This window comes from Lolium rigidum, chromosome 4, assembly GCF_022539505.1.
Source record: "Lolium rigidum isolate FL_2022 chromosome 4, APGP_CSIRO_Lrig_0.1, whole genome shotgun sequence".
Lineage (NCBI taxonomy): Eukaryota > Viridiplantae > Streptophyta > Magnoliopsida > Poales > Poaceae > Lolium > Lolium rigidum.
The window spans coordinates 212372799-212387263 of record NC_061511.1 but is presented as its reverse complement, the minus strand read 5'-3'; the positions used below and the strand labels follow the sequence as shown (position 1 = coordinate 212387263).

Below are 14465 nucleotides of genomic sequence, written 5' to 3'. Positions count from 1 at the left end.
TTTTATTTGGACCATCGCGTCGGGCCTCCGGGGGGGAGGGGGGACCTTTGATTTACATACCGTTGGTTCAAAATTGTGGGGTGCTGCTCAAGAAGGCAATATTGGTTTTCTATATGTTCATCTCAAGTTCTAGGACTATTGCACGGGTACTAAAAATGTAAACTATTTCGAACTTATGTCAGTTGCAGCATTTTGATGAAATATGAAATTCAAATGATTGAAATGATATGGGATAGTGGTCTATAGTTTGATATTGAGTTGTATCTTGGACTGAATGTTGTGTTTTAGGTACTGAAATGCTCAGGCGTCGCGTGAACTTTCGCGCCTGATTGGCATCCATTTTTTGTGGGAATAGTAGATCCTTGTATCTTGAGATATCGATTGGGCAGGTGCCAGATTGGCCTCCCGAACTCCCCCAAAACCTTGATGGATAAATTTCATGTACAATGTCACATCTATCTAAAATGGTACCCAAAACACTTACTAATATTTTTTGTTCCTCGACCTATTAAGGAGAAGAGAACTGGTGCTCAATGCAGTGTGCAAAAAGGGATTTGTGTTGATCTCGAATAGAACATTTCTATCTTGGGATCTCATGCCCCCTCAGTAGTTGACAAGAACATATATAAAATGAACATGCCCAATCGACATACTTGTTGACCTCTTTTTCGTGCAAAGCAGGGGGAAGCATAAACAAGATCCCCTCTGCTATGCCGTATACTTTTGCTTTGCCTTAAAACGAATTTGAAGCATTACTGTGAACAACACCGAATCATTCCACCACAAATGATTGGATTTGAAACCCCAACAAGGCCTCTTGAGTCTCAGGGACACTTGTAGAAAGATTCCCCATCATATTCTTTGTCGCCGCATCGGCCGCATAAAGGCTAGCTCTGAATCTTGCTGAGTTCTCACTTAGCTGAGATAGGAACCCCAAATATATGGCATTATATAATTGTTTATAGCAAGTACATTGGCACAATGAAACAAAATCCGGGCATAGTCCCCTTGCCTCAATTCTAGGAATGCCTTTAAGTATGACTCTCCAAGTGACGTGGGGTACCACGGCAATGCCCATGGTTATGGATTTGGGTTTTATGGAAGTGGAGCACGCTGGTGGATTCGTCGGTGTATAAACAACACAACACAAGGGACACAATTTACCTAGCTTTGCCCCCCCCGGAGGAAATACCGTAGATGTTGCTTGCCTGCTTTGATTGATGAGGATTAGGGTTTTGCAATGTTGCCGTGATGGCTATGGTGAGGTCTAGGCTACGTATCTTTGGATCGTCCTCCCGTTGATCCCTCCTGGTCCTTTATATAGGAGGCCAGATCTAAGAATTCCAGGCCGGTAAGTTGGGATACCCTTGTGTGGACTAGTCCTTGTATCGCACACCATGTTCTTAGGCTTCGGTTGCCAAAGCTCCTTGGGATACATGAGCCTCCAGTTGAACGGCAACCGGTATGATAACAATAGGTACCTTATAGGGTATGCTCACGTCATCAAGAAAAAAAAAAGATCAATGAGATATTGCCCTTCTTACCCTGGCTGAAACCATATCCTTGGCTCCAATTCTACGAGTAAAAGGCTTTTACAATGTCAATCTTCAAGAAAATGAGGAGCATATTGAGGCTATGTGAGTTTTTTGACACCCCTTGCACAAACTAAAATTTATAGTGGATGTGTTTGTTTTTTAACAAACGCGTTTTGATTTGCCAAGCTCATCCCTTGGTGACCCACGTTCTACATTCAAGCTCACCAGGAAAGCGGAAGAAATGCAATGGTTCCTTTGATGTCAATAAGACCCATACCAGAGACGTGTGCTTGGTTACATCACAATGACACAAGCACGTCGATCCAAGAACAGAGGCCACTTTGCCACTCTCAAAATAAGCACACTTTGGATCACTGGCGTGTGGGGGCCTCATATTTTTTGATGTGGGATGTATGTATCCCATCAAATTCGACCCCTTCCAACTGCTCAGAGGTGATCATCAAGGAAATTTTACAAACAAAACCAAACAGGTGCTCCTACATGATGGACGTCGACGAAATACGGGACAATGCTCGTCATCTTTTACTTCAAACAATGTGCCAAACCTGAAGACATTACCTTGTCTTCCAACAAGCCTTCAAAAGTTCTAAATAGAAAAATGACCATTGCTTATGTTTATTTACGATGATGAGTTGAAACATTCATTTCAGAAGCAGTTGATGATATTGATGCATGCTGTTGTGTCACATGTTCAAAATCACCTTGAAAGTGCTCTCAAAAGAGAGAAAGATGAAGTATTGGTGAAAAAGGATATCATCAAGGCATGGATATGCTGGCACGAGCAGAGGATGAGACTCATTATATTAACTTTTAAACAAACCTGGTAGCTTAGTTGGTTCCACCTGCGAGTACCCCCGAAGGGAGATGCGGGGCGAAGCCGAGCGCACCGACAAGAACTGGTGCAGCATCCACAACACCAACAACATCACCGCCGCCACCAACCGAACTAACAGGGGAACGCACGCCTATTCCCCAACAATATAACTAACATCTACCAATATAGATCTAAAAAGACATCTATGCACGTGGATCAAGAGCGGGATCGATGGGTACGTACCATGATGGTGAGCGGGGAGGCGTACATTGCCGAGCCGAATATGACGCAGAGGATGCCGTAGAACACCCAGAGCATGCAGTTGAGCAGCGTCGCTAGGTATGAATGATCGACGATGGTATCCGCTCTTAAGTAACTCCGACGTCCAAGGCATGCTCAAATATTTAAAGGGTAAAGTGCGCACTTCACATCTAAAGATGCTTGTGTAGTCATTTTTCACCTCTTTAGCTTGGACAAAACATAAAATATTGCTCTTACAAAAGTTTACTTTCTAACCAGTTCAAAAAACATAGAATTAAGAGCATCTCCAGTCGCGTCCCCCAAATGACGTTTGGGGGACGGCGGACAAGAAATGGAGAAAAACGCGTTCCAGTCGCGTCCCCAAAGCTAAATAGCGCCCCATTTTATGTCCGGCGTCCCCGGTAGAGACTCTATGTATGGAGTCTCTACCGGGGACGCCGAACACAAAAATAGCGTCCGGACGCATGCATGCAGCCCCTACTCCCCACATGTCATTCTCTTTTCCCACACTTTCTCTCACCTACTTTTCTCACATGGGGTGGTCCCTTCTATTAAAATGCATGCATCCGGACGCTGTTTGAGGGACGCGGCTGGAAAGGGTCTCTTTTTTGTACAAATTTTTGTCTCTTTTTGTCCGACGCGGTCCTAAGCATCCCCAAATCATTTGTCTACGGATGTTTTTTGAGGGACGCGACTGGAGATGCTCTAACTTTATGTTTATGCAATTAACTTTGGCAAGATTTATATTGCTCACTCGCTTTGCTCACTAGCAAGTTAGTGCCGCGCACAAAGCGCTTAAGCTATTGATCAGTCCATTGCGCGGATCGACTCGACGTATAAAGAAGCAAGATCGCGTCATGATCCTACACGTAATTAACCGATCGATGCCTAGCTGATTTGATTACCCTGTCTTCACGTGCTGCTTTCCGCCAGATGCTATCAGCTGCCAGTTGACCAGCGATTTGTTTTTGTTTGATTCTGACCTAACGCCAAATGTCAACACCGAAACTCTCTATGGCCGCTGGTTCCATGGAAGGGCAGGGAATAAAAACCTGAGATCATACCCCTTCATTAAAGGAAATTGCTAAATAAAAAATGGAAACCAGATGAAGACCGTTTTAAACGCAAACTTGCATCTTAGTTAGGCCAAATGATTTCATGGAATATTTTATGTGTACTAATTGCATGGAAAATATCAACTTGAAATATGACAATTAAAATGTTAGTTCACAAAATAAGCAATAGTATGTAAGAACATTCATGGCTTTTAAGCAAAATGGCCACATTCATGGCTATATATATGTGGATTAGTTCTTGATAATGTGTCAAAATTGTGCACAAAGGTGCATACTTGTATGGAAATATGTTGCCAAATAGAATCAACTTGTTGCAAAAAGATAATTTGATAAGGAAATAAGTACCAAAATTACTTTTTCCGAAAGAAAGTAAACAAAATAGAGTGAAAAATTAAACCACTCAAGTTATACAAACTGGAACCATATTTGATTATTCAATTCACAATTTTCTATAATAAGTTTCAAACTTTCTAGATATTCTTGATCATTTAAATGATTTATATCAATTTTCTAAAGTAATTCAAATTTAAACACAAATGTGTTTTAGTATGATCCTAAAAATAAAAAAACCATTTACTGCACATAAACAGTCACTATAGGTAAGCAAAAACTGAGAGTTTTGAAGGATTCATCTCCTTGCTATGAATAGTCGTTCCGACCATATTGACTTAATTCTTTTTTTTTACGATAATGCAATTATTACACAGTCTTTTAGGTGTAATATTTGTGGGAAAAAATATCAACTTTGAATATATAAATTAATGAATGTTCAAAAAATAAGAAACCATGTAAGAACATTCATAACTTTGAAGCCAAATGACCATATTCATGCCACATCTCTAGAATATGTCTTCATAGTGTGCCCAAATTGTGCATAGAGGTGCATAATTGCATGGAAACAATTTTGCCAAATCAAATTATTATTTTGGTAAAAAATTAATTCCATTTAATAGTATCAAAATGCGCTTTTTTGTGAAGATAGTAGACAAAATATGGTCCAAAATGACACCACTCCAATATCCAGACGAATTATTCAAACAAATTAAATGGACAATACACAAATTTTATGAATTTTCCAAGCTTTCTAGTTATTTTATCCCAAATTTAAAACTTTAATCCGATTTCCTAAAAGTAATTCAAATTTAAACTACGAGTGTATTATGGTTTTCTCCTAAAAATTAATGAAAATCATTTTAAGGTACATAAGTTGACATTATATATAAAAAACACTTAGTGGATTGAAAGATTCAAAAACTTGCTATGAATAGCCATGCCTACCATTTTGACCCAATTGTGGAAAAATAGAAGGAAATGAAGAAAGTAACAAAATTGTGGATAAATGGCTCCCAAGCTCAGTGGAGCCCTTTAGTTTACAAAATTCAAAAATAATAGTTAATAGTTTGAAAAATATGAATTTATTTCATATGTATCAAGTTCCATGTATTATACGTGTGCAAAACGATAGTGCAAAATTTATTGGTATTTCGGGCTATAGAAAAATGACAAATTTAAGAGTTTTTAAAATTTATACAATTCACAATTCTCATATCCACAATTTTGTCATTTTGTGTATCCTAGAATAAATATTATTTTGCATTGAGAGTCAAACATGCTAATTGTAATATTATTGACTAAATCTAGATTTCTTTTATATTTTTGAAAAATTTAAATATGATTTTGTAAAGAGCTACAGGGCGCTTGTCCTCCTTTTGAATTTCCACATATCTATGGCAGTATTGCACAGTTCATAATAATGTGCCTATATTGGGCGCATATGTGTATCTTGCAATGTCAAACCATAGCATGGGTGGATAAGAATCAATTGAGAAAAAAACCTGCAACGAAAGCAGGGGTGGGGGCCACACATACAAGAGAAAGGGGTACGGTTTCCCAACACAGTCGATGGAGACGCAAGATCGATCTCACTAGTACGTGATCATGCCGTACCTGTTCTGTACGGCGGCGGAGGAGTTGCTTATTACAGGTCTCATTAGTCATTCCTCCTCTCTCTCTCGTTTGGTTTGACATTACCAAAAGTCAAATGACAGTTAACAAGTGGATGCCAGATCCGGAAGTATAAGAACCTGTCGGAGAGCTATCGGAGATGTCAATGATGGTATCTGAAGCTTAAACAAGTCGGTGCACAAGGCATAAACCCTGGTTTATTCCCTTGTAATGGATGCATGACAGCTTCACCCTTTGAATATTTTCACTGTTGATGATCCCATCGGATGTTTTCGTGGAGTATATACCCCAGGCCCCTTTCTCTCTCTCTCTCTCTCTCTCTCCCTCCTTTGACATTCGGAGCAATGTCAACCGAGAGCAGGAAATATAGAAATCGCTTTGGTGGTCAAGTCAGAGACAGGTGTAGCAAGTGAAAACGGGATAATTAGCTAGTCGCATGGATCGGTCGGTCGCGTAGGATCCTGACGAGATCTCGCTTCTGTATACCACATTACCACCCGGGCTGTGAATGAACTGATCAACCGCGCTAGCTGACGCTCTTCGTGCGCACCACACGCCGTTGCGTGTGTTCTTTTCATCAACTTGCGCCGTCGTGTTTGACTCCAAGGCTCCAAGCTAGTTCTCGCGGCCCATGTCGCTGCGTGAGCTCTATATAAGCACACCCGAAGCCGATGCGAATGTCAGCCGCCGGTTAGCTAGCTCTGCGTGATCCGATCGTCGCCGCGCGCGCAAGCGACACGAAGTCGTAAGCTAGCTTCTCCTCTGCGACTGCCGGCACGTTCTGAACTTCTGATCATCGGCGCGCTGACCGACCTAGCTCGATCGTTAACGGTACATCTATGATGAACTCCGACGACTGGGGTCTTGGGGCGGTGGTGCGGAGCTGCTTCGGCGGCGTCGTACCCGTCTTGGAATTGGAGCAGCCGTCGCCTCCACCGGGGGCTGATCCTCGGGAATCCGTTGTCGTCGACCGTGTGCAGGCTGCTCCGGCGTGCTCGTCGTCGCTATACGACGTGCTGGAGTACTTGGACCTGGAGCACGAGCGGCTGCTTCCTCGTGCGCCGTTCTCCATCACGCCACCGTCCACCGGCCGCGCGTGGGCGCCCGAGCGCGACGACATGCTCATCTCCTTCCCTATCGCCTCGACGTCCGGTCCGGCGAGAAAGCAAGCCAGCCGGAAACCGGGCGGCCGTGCTCCCAGGCGGCCAAAGAGAAGGTACTAATTCCTACTGTAAGTTTGAAGCAACTACTTTGCCCCTGCAAGATCGATAAAGTGATGATTGACAAGTACGTGTTTGAAACGCAGCAAGAGCAAGAAGAGCCAGGTGAAGAGAGTTGTGCGCGAGGTGCCGGAGGGCGACGGCGTCGTCTCCGGCCCCGAAGACCAGTGGGCGTGGCGCAAGTACGGACAGAAACCCATCAAGGGCTCGCCCTATCCACGGTAATCATTTGCTCCAAGCCTCTAACCACAATAACCAGCCGACACGACAGTGAGACTGAAATTGTCTGTTCATGCAGAGGGTACTACAAGTGCAGCAGCCTCAAGGCGTGCACGGCGCGGAAGCTGGTAGAGCGCAGCCCGGCCAAGCCCGGCGTGCTCATCATCACCTACATCGCCGACCACTGCCACGCCGTGCCCACTTACATCAACGCGCTCGCCGGCACCGCGCGCAATGCGCCCCAATCGCCGCCCAGGTCCGAGTCCGACGACGCGATCAGCAGGCGCGAGGACGACAATGACAGCGCTGACGTCTCGTCCTCCGTCGCTGCCGCGGATGACGAGTCCGAGCTCTGGGCGGCGTGGGCGCCTGTGGACATGGACATGGGTCTAGATGATTTTTTTGGCGCATTCGACCACGATTTTGACAATTTCTTTGATGAAGGCGATGATGACGTTTTCGGGCGATCGGTTTGGCTCTAGTTTGGGAGGGAGACATGTTTAATAGCACCACGCAGGAATGCAAGTTCTCGGCAGATTTTAGATCATTATGGCTCGAGATATCGATTGGCTACAGATTTGCAGATACATTGCACTTTCATGGCCAAATAGAGTTTTGTGACAGAATTTCACGATATGAACAATTTGAATTTAGGACTTACATACAAAAGTGAAAAGCCTATTGTTACCCCTGTTGAAATAAATATATTGCCCAACCCTTTCATTAGTTCAAACTCTTAATTGAGATGGTTAGTGCATCAATTCAATAAGTTATCGGAACCAAGAGGTCTGAAGTATAAAAACCTCCTCATGCAGTACTAAAAACATTAGGCGGCCTACATCGTACCCACATTTAAGGGGTAAAATGGCCTAGACAGGTTCAGTTTTTTAAAAAACAAAGTCAAAATATTTGCCTTATCCATTAACTAAGAAGAAATTGCCTAGTTTTTAGAGTAACTGGGTAAAAACTGATACAAACAGGGAGGCCCACCACAACAAAACACACAACAGGGCCACACCCACTCGCCGACAACACATCGAAGACTAGCAAAAAGAGGCCAACCACACATACACAAGCAACGGTGACCAGCTCCACCAAACTAGCTGACCTCCCACGAGTGTCGAAGACAAGAAGCCGTATCTACTATGGAAGGAGCAGATCCGGAACGCTCCCACAAAGATGAAGAATCCTGCATCCACAAGACCATGCTCCAAAAGTGGTGCTCGACACACAGTTGAGTTGATGAGTGCATCAATTCAATAACCCCGAAGGATCCATCCCTAGGCTCCATACAAAGTAACTCTCGCCTAGTTAGTATGTGTCAAAGTAGATGCATACCTGTAATTATGTTATTGTATTGTTCGTGGGCCTAAATTTCTTACATAAAGATGTACAAAGGTGGTACTTGGATTACAGGGCAAGAAGCTTATATCCTAGTCTATCTTGTATACCTACTGTAACAATAAATTTTCTTCGTAGTGTTACTTGCCGACTGTTGCTCACGCGGCCGATATTGCCATCATAAGGTCCTCCCTTCCTTCTAGTCCCCGCTTTCTTCTTCTTCTTCTGTGCATGTCAGCCATGGGAAGCCTCACAGGTGGAGCTCGAGAGATGATGTTGTCTACATACTAAACCAAAGAGAGATGGTGGACCGAGGGGAACTGGTATCCGGTCCCTATAGGGCTCCGGCGAGCCTAATGGCTGTGAAATTGGTAGTCCAATTAAGCAGTAGCGGAGCTTGCTAGGAAAAGCTGGGCGGGCTAGCAGGCTTAAAATGACTAAAATGGGCTGCTATTGGGCTAAAATTACCAATATGTAGGCAGGAAATCTCTAAAGTTGGGCGGACCATAGCCCGGTTTTGTTTCAACTAAGATCCGCCCCTGCAATTAAGGTAAGTAACTTACAGATTTTTGGTGACACATGGCTATTTTTTACAACTACTAGGCGTTTGCTTGAAATCTTGTTTCCATGCTGCAAAATATTTCTCCAGTAGCTGCAAATGTTACCTCCTTCGCTGTGCATATGTAAGTTGACTTTTATCTTGGGGATTTGCGGCGACTACTGGAGATTTGATGCCTGCTCATAATGTTTTGCTACATTAGTGTTCTGAAATGACGCGGTACCTTTTTTTATGGTTGCAACCAGCGGAAAATGATGCAATGATGTGCAATTATACAAAAATTGCTGCACGGGAGGAGGTTATACTGCAAGGGTCGGATGACCTAGATTTCACGTTTGATGAAAAGTCGGGAGGTTCTAGAGGCGGATGATCATATAGGAGGCTAACACATTCCATAGAAATAAATTATTCATGCAAAGGTAAAGATTGTCTATTTAAAAAAAATCGTAGAAGTACAAAGAAAATTAATCCTCTGCACGGCCCATAATGCATGCCTTTCTTAGTTTTGATAAGCCGGGCGACCCATTGTTTCTTCACTATATCGGACGTGGCCTTGCATTTGCATGGCCATAATTGGTTCCTTGAAGCTTAAACCAGCCCAAGCCCACGGTACTAGAAATTCTAAAAGAAAGGAATTCAGGAGGAGGATATTTTTTAGAGAGAAATTCAGGAGGAAGATTGGGAAAACGTCCCGGTAACTCTGCGCCGATTCACGAGGCAAAACGGGTTGCGCGCCGTGCCTTGGAAGGAACCAAATCAGCTGTGGGCTCGTGGCGATATATATAAACACATCCCCAGTTAGCACATATGGATCAATCTCGAGCTTCCGATTCTCCGTCATCGAGTTCAAGGTGAGATACGCGAGCTGCCTGATCTTATATATCCTCCCTTCGTAGTGTCATCGTTGATCCCATCTCTAACGTGCATACGCGTATGCCAGAATCCATAGCACTTTTAATCGAGGTTGTTCGCATCCACTAACTCAAGTTTTCTAATCGGCAATTGCTGGCGTTAAGTAGATGTCTCGTCCGATATTTTTATAGCCTATGTAGAGGTGTGTGGCAGATGAAGATCCTCGACGCCCTAATTTTTTGATTGCTGACGCTCCATTCTTTCATTCAACAGATGAAGATCTTTGTGAAGACCCTGGCCGGCAAGACGATGAGCGTCATGGTCGATCCATCAGACACCATCAACGTTGTCAAGGCGAAGATCCAGGACCAGGAGCGCCTTCTCTTCGGCGGGAAGGAGCTGGACGATAGGTGCACTCTGGCCGATTACGGCATTCAGGACGAGTCCAGTCTTGACCTCGATCTGCGCCGCCCCAAGAGAAGGAAGATGCAGATCTTCGTCAAGGGGCTGACCGGCAAGACCAGGACCCTTCGTGTCGAGGAACTGGACACCGTCGAGAGCGTCAAGGCGATGATCGAGGAGGTCGAGGGCGCCCCCGTGAGCGAGCAGAGGCTTCTTTTTGGTGGGGGTCAGATGGAGGACGGACGTACCTTGAAGGACTATCGCATCACTAAGGAGTCGACGATTCACCTCTGTCTTCGCCTCCGGTCGTGCGTCAAATGCCCCGTGAAGACCTAGCCCAAATGTGCTGACCTGGTTATATTCGCATTGTGCCCCTACAATTTTCTATCGCGGATACTCAATGTAAAGTAGAAGATTCTTTTCGGCTAGCTTGCTAAGCATTACTTGAATCTTCCAACACGTGCAAGATGCCCTCAACAATTCTTTCCCCGTCGCGTATGTATTGAACAACACATTCAACAACAGAATCCATTCGGCTTCCTCAAACTCAATGTTTCATTATATTGATCATTCCTTTTGTCATTCATTGTCCTTCCCCACCGGCCTCTCGGATTCAACTCTTTTAACATTGCTCTCTCATTGTGCTTTGTACGCACCCCACTCAAACAACGTTGTCACTTAAAACTTACAAGTCCAGTTTTAAAATTTTATAAGATTCCATGTTACCACATGACATATATAACTTTACTATTAAATTAAAATAGGTAAATGTCTGGTGTCACACTACATCAGCGCTGATGTAGCCCGAGACAAGCCCACGAAGTACCATCGGCACACCTACCCAGTGATGTGTCGGCGATAGCACAATAGTACCCCCAGCGCACCACTGGGCTGGAAGGGTCGGATGGCCTAGATTTCACGTTTTATGAAAAATCGTGTGGTTCGGGATGCGGGTGATCATAAAGGATTGATACCCGCGGATTCCATAAAGATAAATTATTCTTGCAACGGTAAATATTGTTTATTTCTATAAAAAAATCTTGGAAGTGCAAAGAAAATTAATTTCTACACGGCCCATAATGCACGCCGTTTTTTGTTTTGATGGGCCGGGCGACCAATTGTTTCTTCACCATGTCCAACGTGGCCTTGCCCAAGCCCACGGTACCAGAAATTCTAGGCATGGAATTGGAATTTGGGTCCAATTCCGCGCTTTCTGGCGTTTGGACTACGCTCGGAATCTTCGCTCGGAATTGGGATAAATTTCCGCGCTCGGAATCCTCATGTGTAAAGAGTGGGCCAATAATTCCGAGCTCGCTCCATTGGAAACGCACGGAAATGACCAAGCGAAGCGGTACGTCCTGGCCTCCCTCCTCGCGAGCTTCTCTCCTCCCTTCCCGTCCTCTCCAACTCCGACGGCGGCGCACATCTTTGCCCTCCATCCTTGTCCTCTCCAACTCCGGCGCGGCACCAGCGACTGGAGACCCCGCGGCGGCGCACAGCTCCTCTCCTCCCTTCCCGTCCTCCCCAACTCCGGCGCGGTGCCATCGACTGGAGATCCTGCGGCGGCGCACATCTTCGCCCTACCTCCTAGTCGCCCATCCTGCGCCTCCCCCTCGAGCTTCTCGTCTCTGCCCGCAGGAGCCCTAACCCTAATGCGACGCGTTGGGGAACGGCACGGCACGACACTCCACCGCCAGCCACCGGCCACCAATCACAAGCGACCGCCGGCCCCTCCCGCACTCCACCGCCGGCCATAGGCTCACCGGCGGCTCCACCTGCACTCCACCGCCGGCCCCTCCCTTCCCTTGCGTTGACAAAAAAACCACAAATTCATTTCCATACTGCAATCCAAACAGGATTAGGAATTTGTACCACCATTTGATTTCAAAGGCAAATTCTAAGCACACCCAAACAACAGATTTGGAATTTTAGTCCAATTCATTCCCATCTTGGATTTGGAATCTTTGCCCAATTCAATTCCAAGACCAAATTCTGTGCATCCAAACACAACTTAAAAGAAAACCCTAAAAAAAAAATCTAAAAGAAAGGAATTCAGGATGAGGATTTTTTTTTTGAGGGAGAAGTTCGTGAGGAAGATCGGGAAAGCAGAGTCCCGGTAACTCTGCGCCGATTCACGAGGCAAAACGGCTTGCGCGCCGTGCCTTGGAAGGAACCAAATTAGCTGCGGGCCGGTGGCGATATATATAAACACATCCCCCAGTTATGGATCGATCTCGAGCTTCTCCTTCTCCGTCATCGAGTTCAAGGTGAGATACGCGAGCTACCTGATCCTGTTCTCCCTTCGTAGTGTCATCACTTTGTCCCATCTCTAGAACGTCCATACGCGTATACCAGAATCCATAGCACTTGGAAACGAGGTTGTTCGCATCCACTTAATTACTCAAGTTTTCTAATCGGCAGTTGCTGGCGTTAAGTAGATGTCTCATCCGATAGCCTATGTCGAGGTGTGTGGCAGATGAAGATCCTCGACTCCGCCCTAATTTTTTGATTGCTAACGCTCCATTCTTTCATTCAACAGATGAAGATCTTTGTGAAGACCCTGGCCGGCAAGACGATGAGCGTCATGGTCGATCCATCAGACACCATCAACGTTGTCAAGGCGAAGATCCAGGACCAGGAGCGCCTTCTCTTCGGCGGGAAGGAGCTGGACGATAGGTGCACTCTGGCCGATTACGGCATTCAGGACGAGTCCAGTCTTGACCTCGATCTGCGCCGCCCCAAGAGAAGGAAGATGCAGATCTTCGTCAAGGGGCTGACCGGCAAGACCAGGACCCTTCGTGTCGAGGAACTGGACACCGTCGAGAGCGTCAAGGCGATGATCGAGGAGGTCGAGGGCGCCCCCGTGAGCGAGCAGAGGCTTCTTTTTGGCGGGGGTCAGATGGAGGACGGACGTACCTTGAAGGACTATCGCATCACTAAGGAGTCGACGATTCACCTCTGTCTTCGCCTCCGGTCGTGCGTCAAATGCCCGGTGCAGACCTAGCCCAAAAGTGCTGGCCTGGTTATGTACTTGGGGTGCCCCTACAATTTTCTATCACTAGTAATAATCAATATAAAGTTGAACATCTTTTTTTCTTGCTAAACATTTATACTTGAATCTTCAACACGTGCAGCTTGACCCTCAAAATTTCTTTTCAGGTCGCCGTGCATAATGGACGCACTTGAATATTTTTTTATTTTAACAACACCGTCTATTCAGGTAACTCAAACTACATGTCATGATCCCGATCATTCCTTTCGGTATCTATTGTCCTGCCCCAGCGGCCTCTTGGATTCAACTCTTTCACCGTTACCATTTTATTGTGCTTTATAAGCACCCCACTCATACAATGTTGTCAGATAAAACTTAAAACCTATTTTTAAAATGTAAACTTAAAATCTATTTTTGAAACGTAATTTTTTTGTCGGATGTCGTTTGGGGGACGCGACTAGATGCTCTTTACATGAGTCTGAGTTACCCACCTGGACATTAGGCGGCGTTCAACATCTAATGCCGACCCCCACCATCCGCTATCTATGGTGGAAGCGTGCGGATGGTCAAGGTCTTGGGCTACATTGACGAAGGGGAGCTGGGTTTCAAACCCATAACCTCGTCTACCTCTTACTGCAGTCATATACTACTATGCGCTATCAGAGCTTCATGCCACAATAATGCCAATGACGTGAGGACGAACTCTCTATGGGCACTTCTTAAGATCTATAACTTCTGTTTATTGATTGCACTTATATGCACACGAGAAATCTACATAAAGATATTTATTAGGAACATATATACGCTCTAAATCTCGTTGATCTAAAATGCACGCTGAAACATATAAACACTTCAGCTCATCTGAATGGCACAAATGAAACGTTGAAGGCATGTGATTTTTCATTCTTTTTCATAGATACGGTCAAATTCGTTTAACAAAACATGTCTTTAAAAACAATGTAAACCTAATATGATTTCTGTTGCAAAATACAAAAAGTTTATTTACAATTATAGAAGGAAACCTTGTTATGTTAGATTTTTATATTAGTTTAATTATATAATTATGTTGTTAATTTTGCTGAGTATAGTAGTACACAAAAGGAATGTCTCCACATTTGGTCTCGTCCGCATTGAGAGAGGATATCCGTTAGTTCTTATTCAGAGACAATGATTAGAATCGAATGTAGACTTGCCACATCTAGAGGATG

The 14465-nt window shown here is 44.8% G+C and overlaps 1 protein-coding gene and 1 pseudogene across 1 annotated transcript; both read left to right on the top strand.

The window, feature by feature from the left end:
* Positions 1 to 6514: 6514 nt before the first annotated feature.
* Positions 6515 to 7593, top strand: LOC124648195 (annotated as a pseudogene).
* A 2543-nt stretch (positions 7594 to 10136) lies between these two features.
* Positions 10137 to 14231, top strand: LOC124648194 (polyubiquitin-B-like). Its single transcript, XM_047187994.1, has 3 exons — positions 10137 to 10577; positions 12805 to 13238; positions 14174 to 14231. The coding sequence occupies exons 1-3, from the start codon at positions 10137 to 10139 to the stop codon at positions 14229 to 14231; spliced, it is 933 nt and encodes a 310-aa protein (XP_047043950.1).
* Positions 14232 to 14465: the final 234 nt, after the last annotated feature.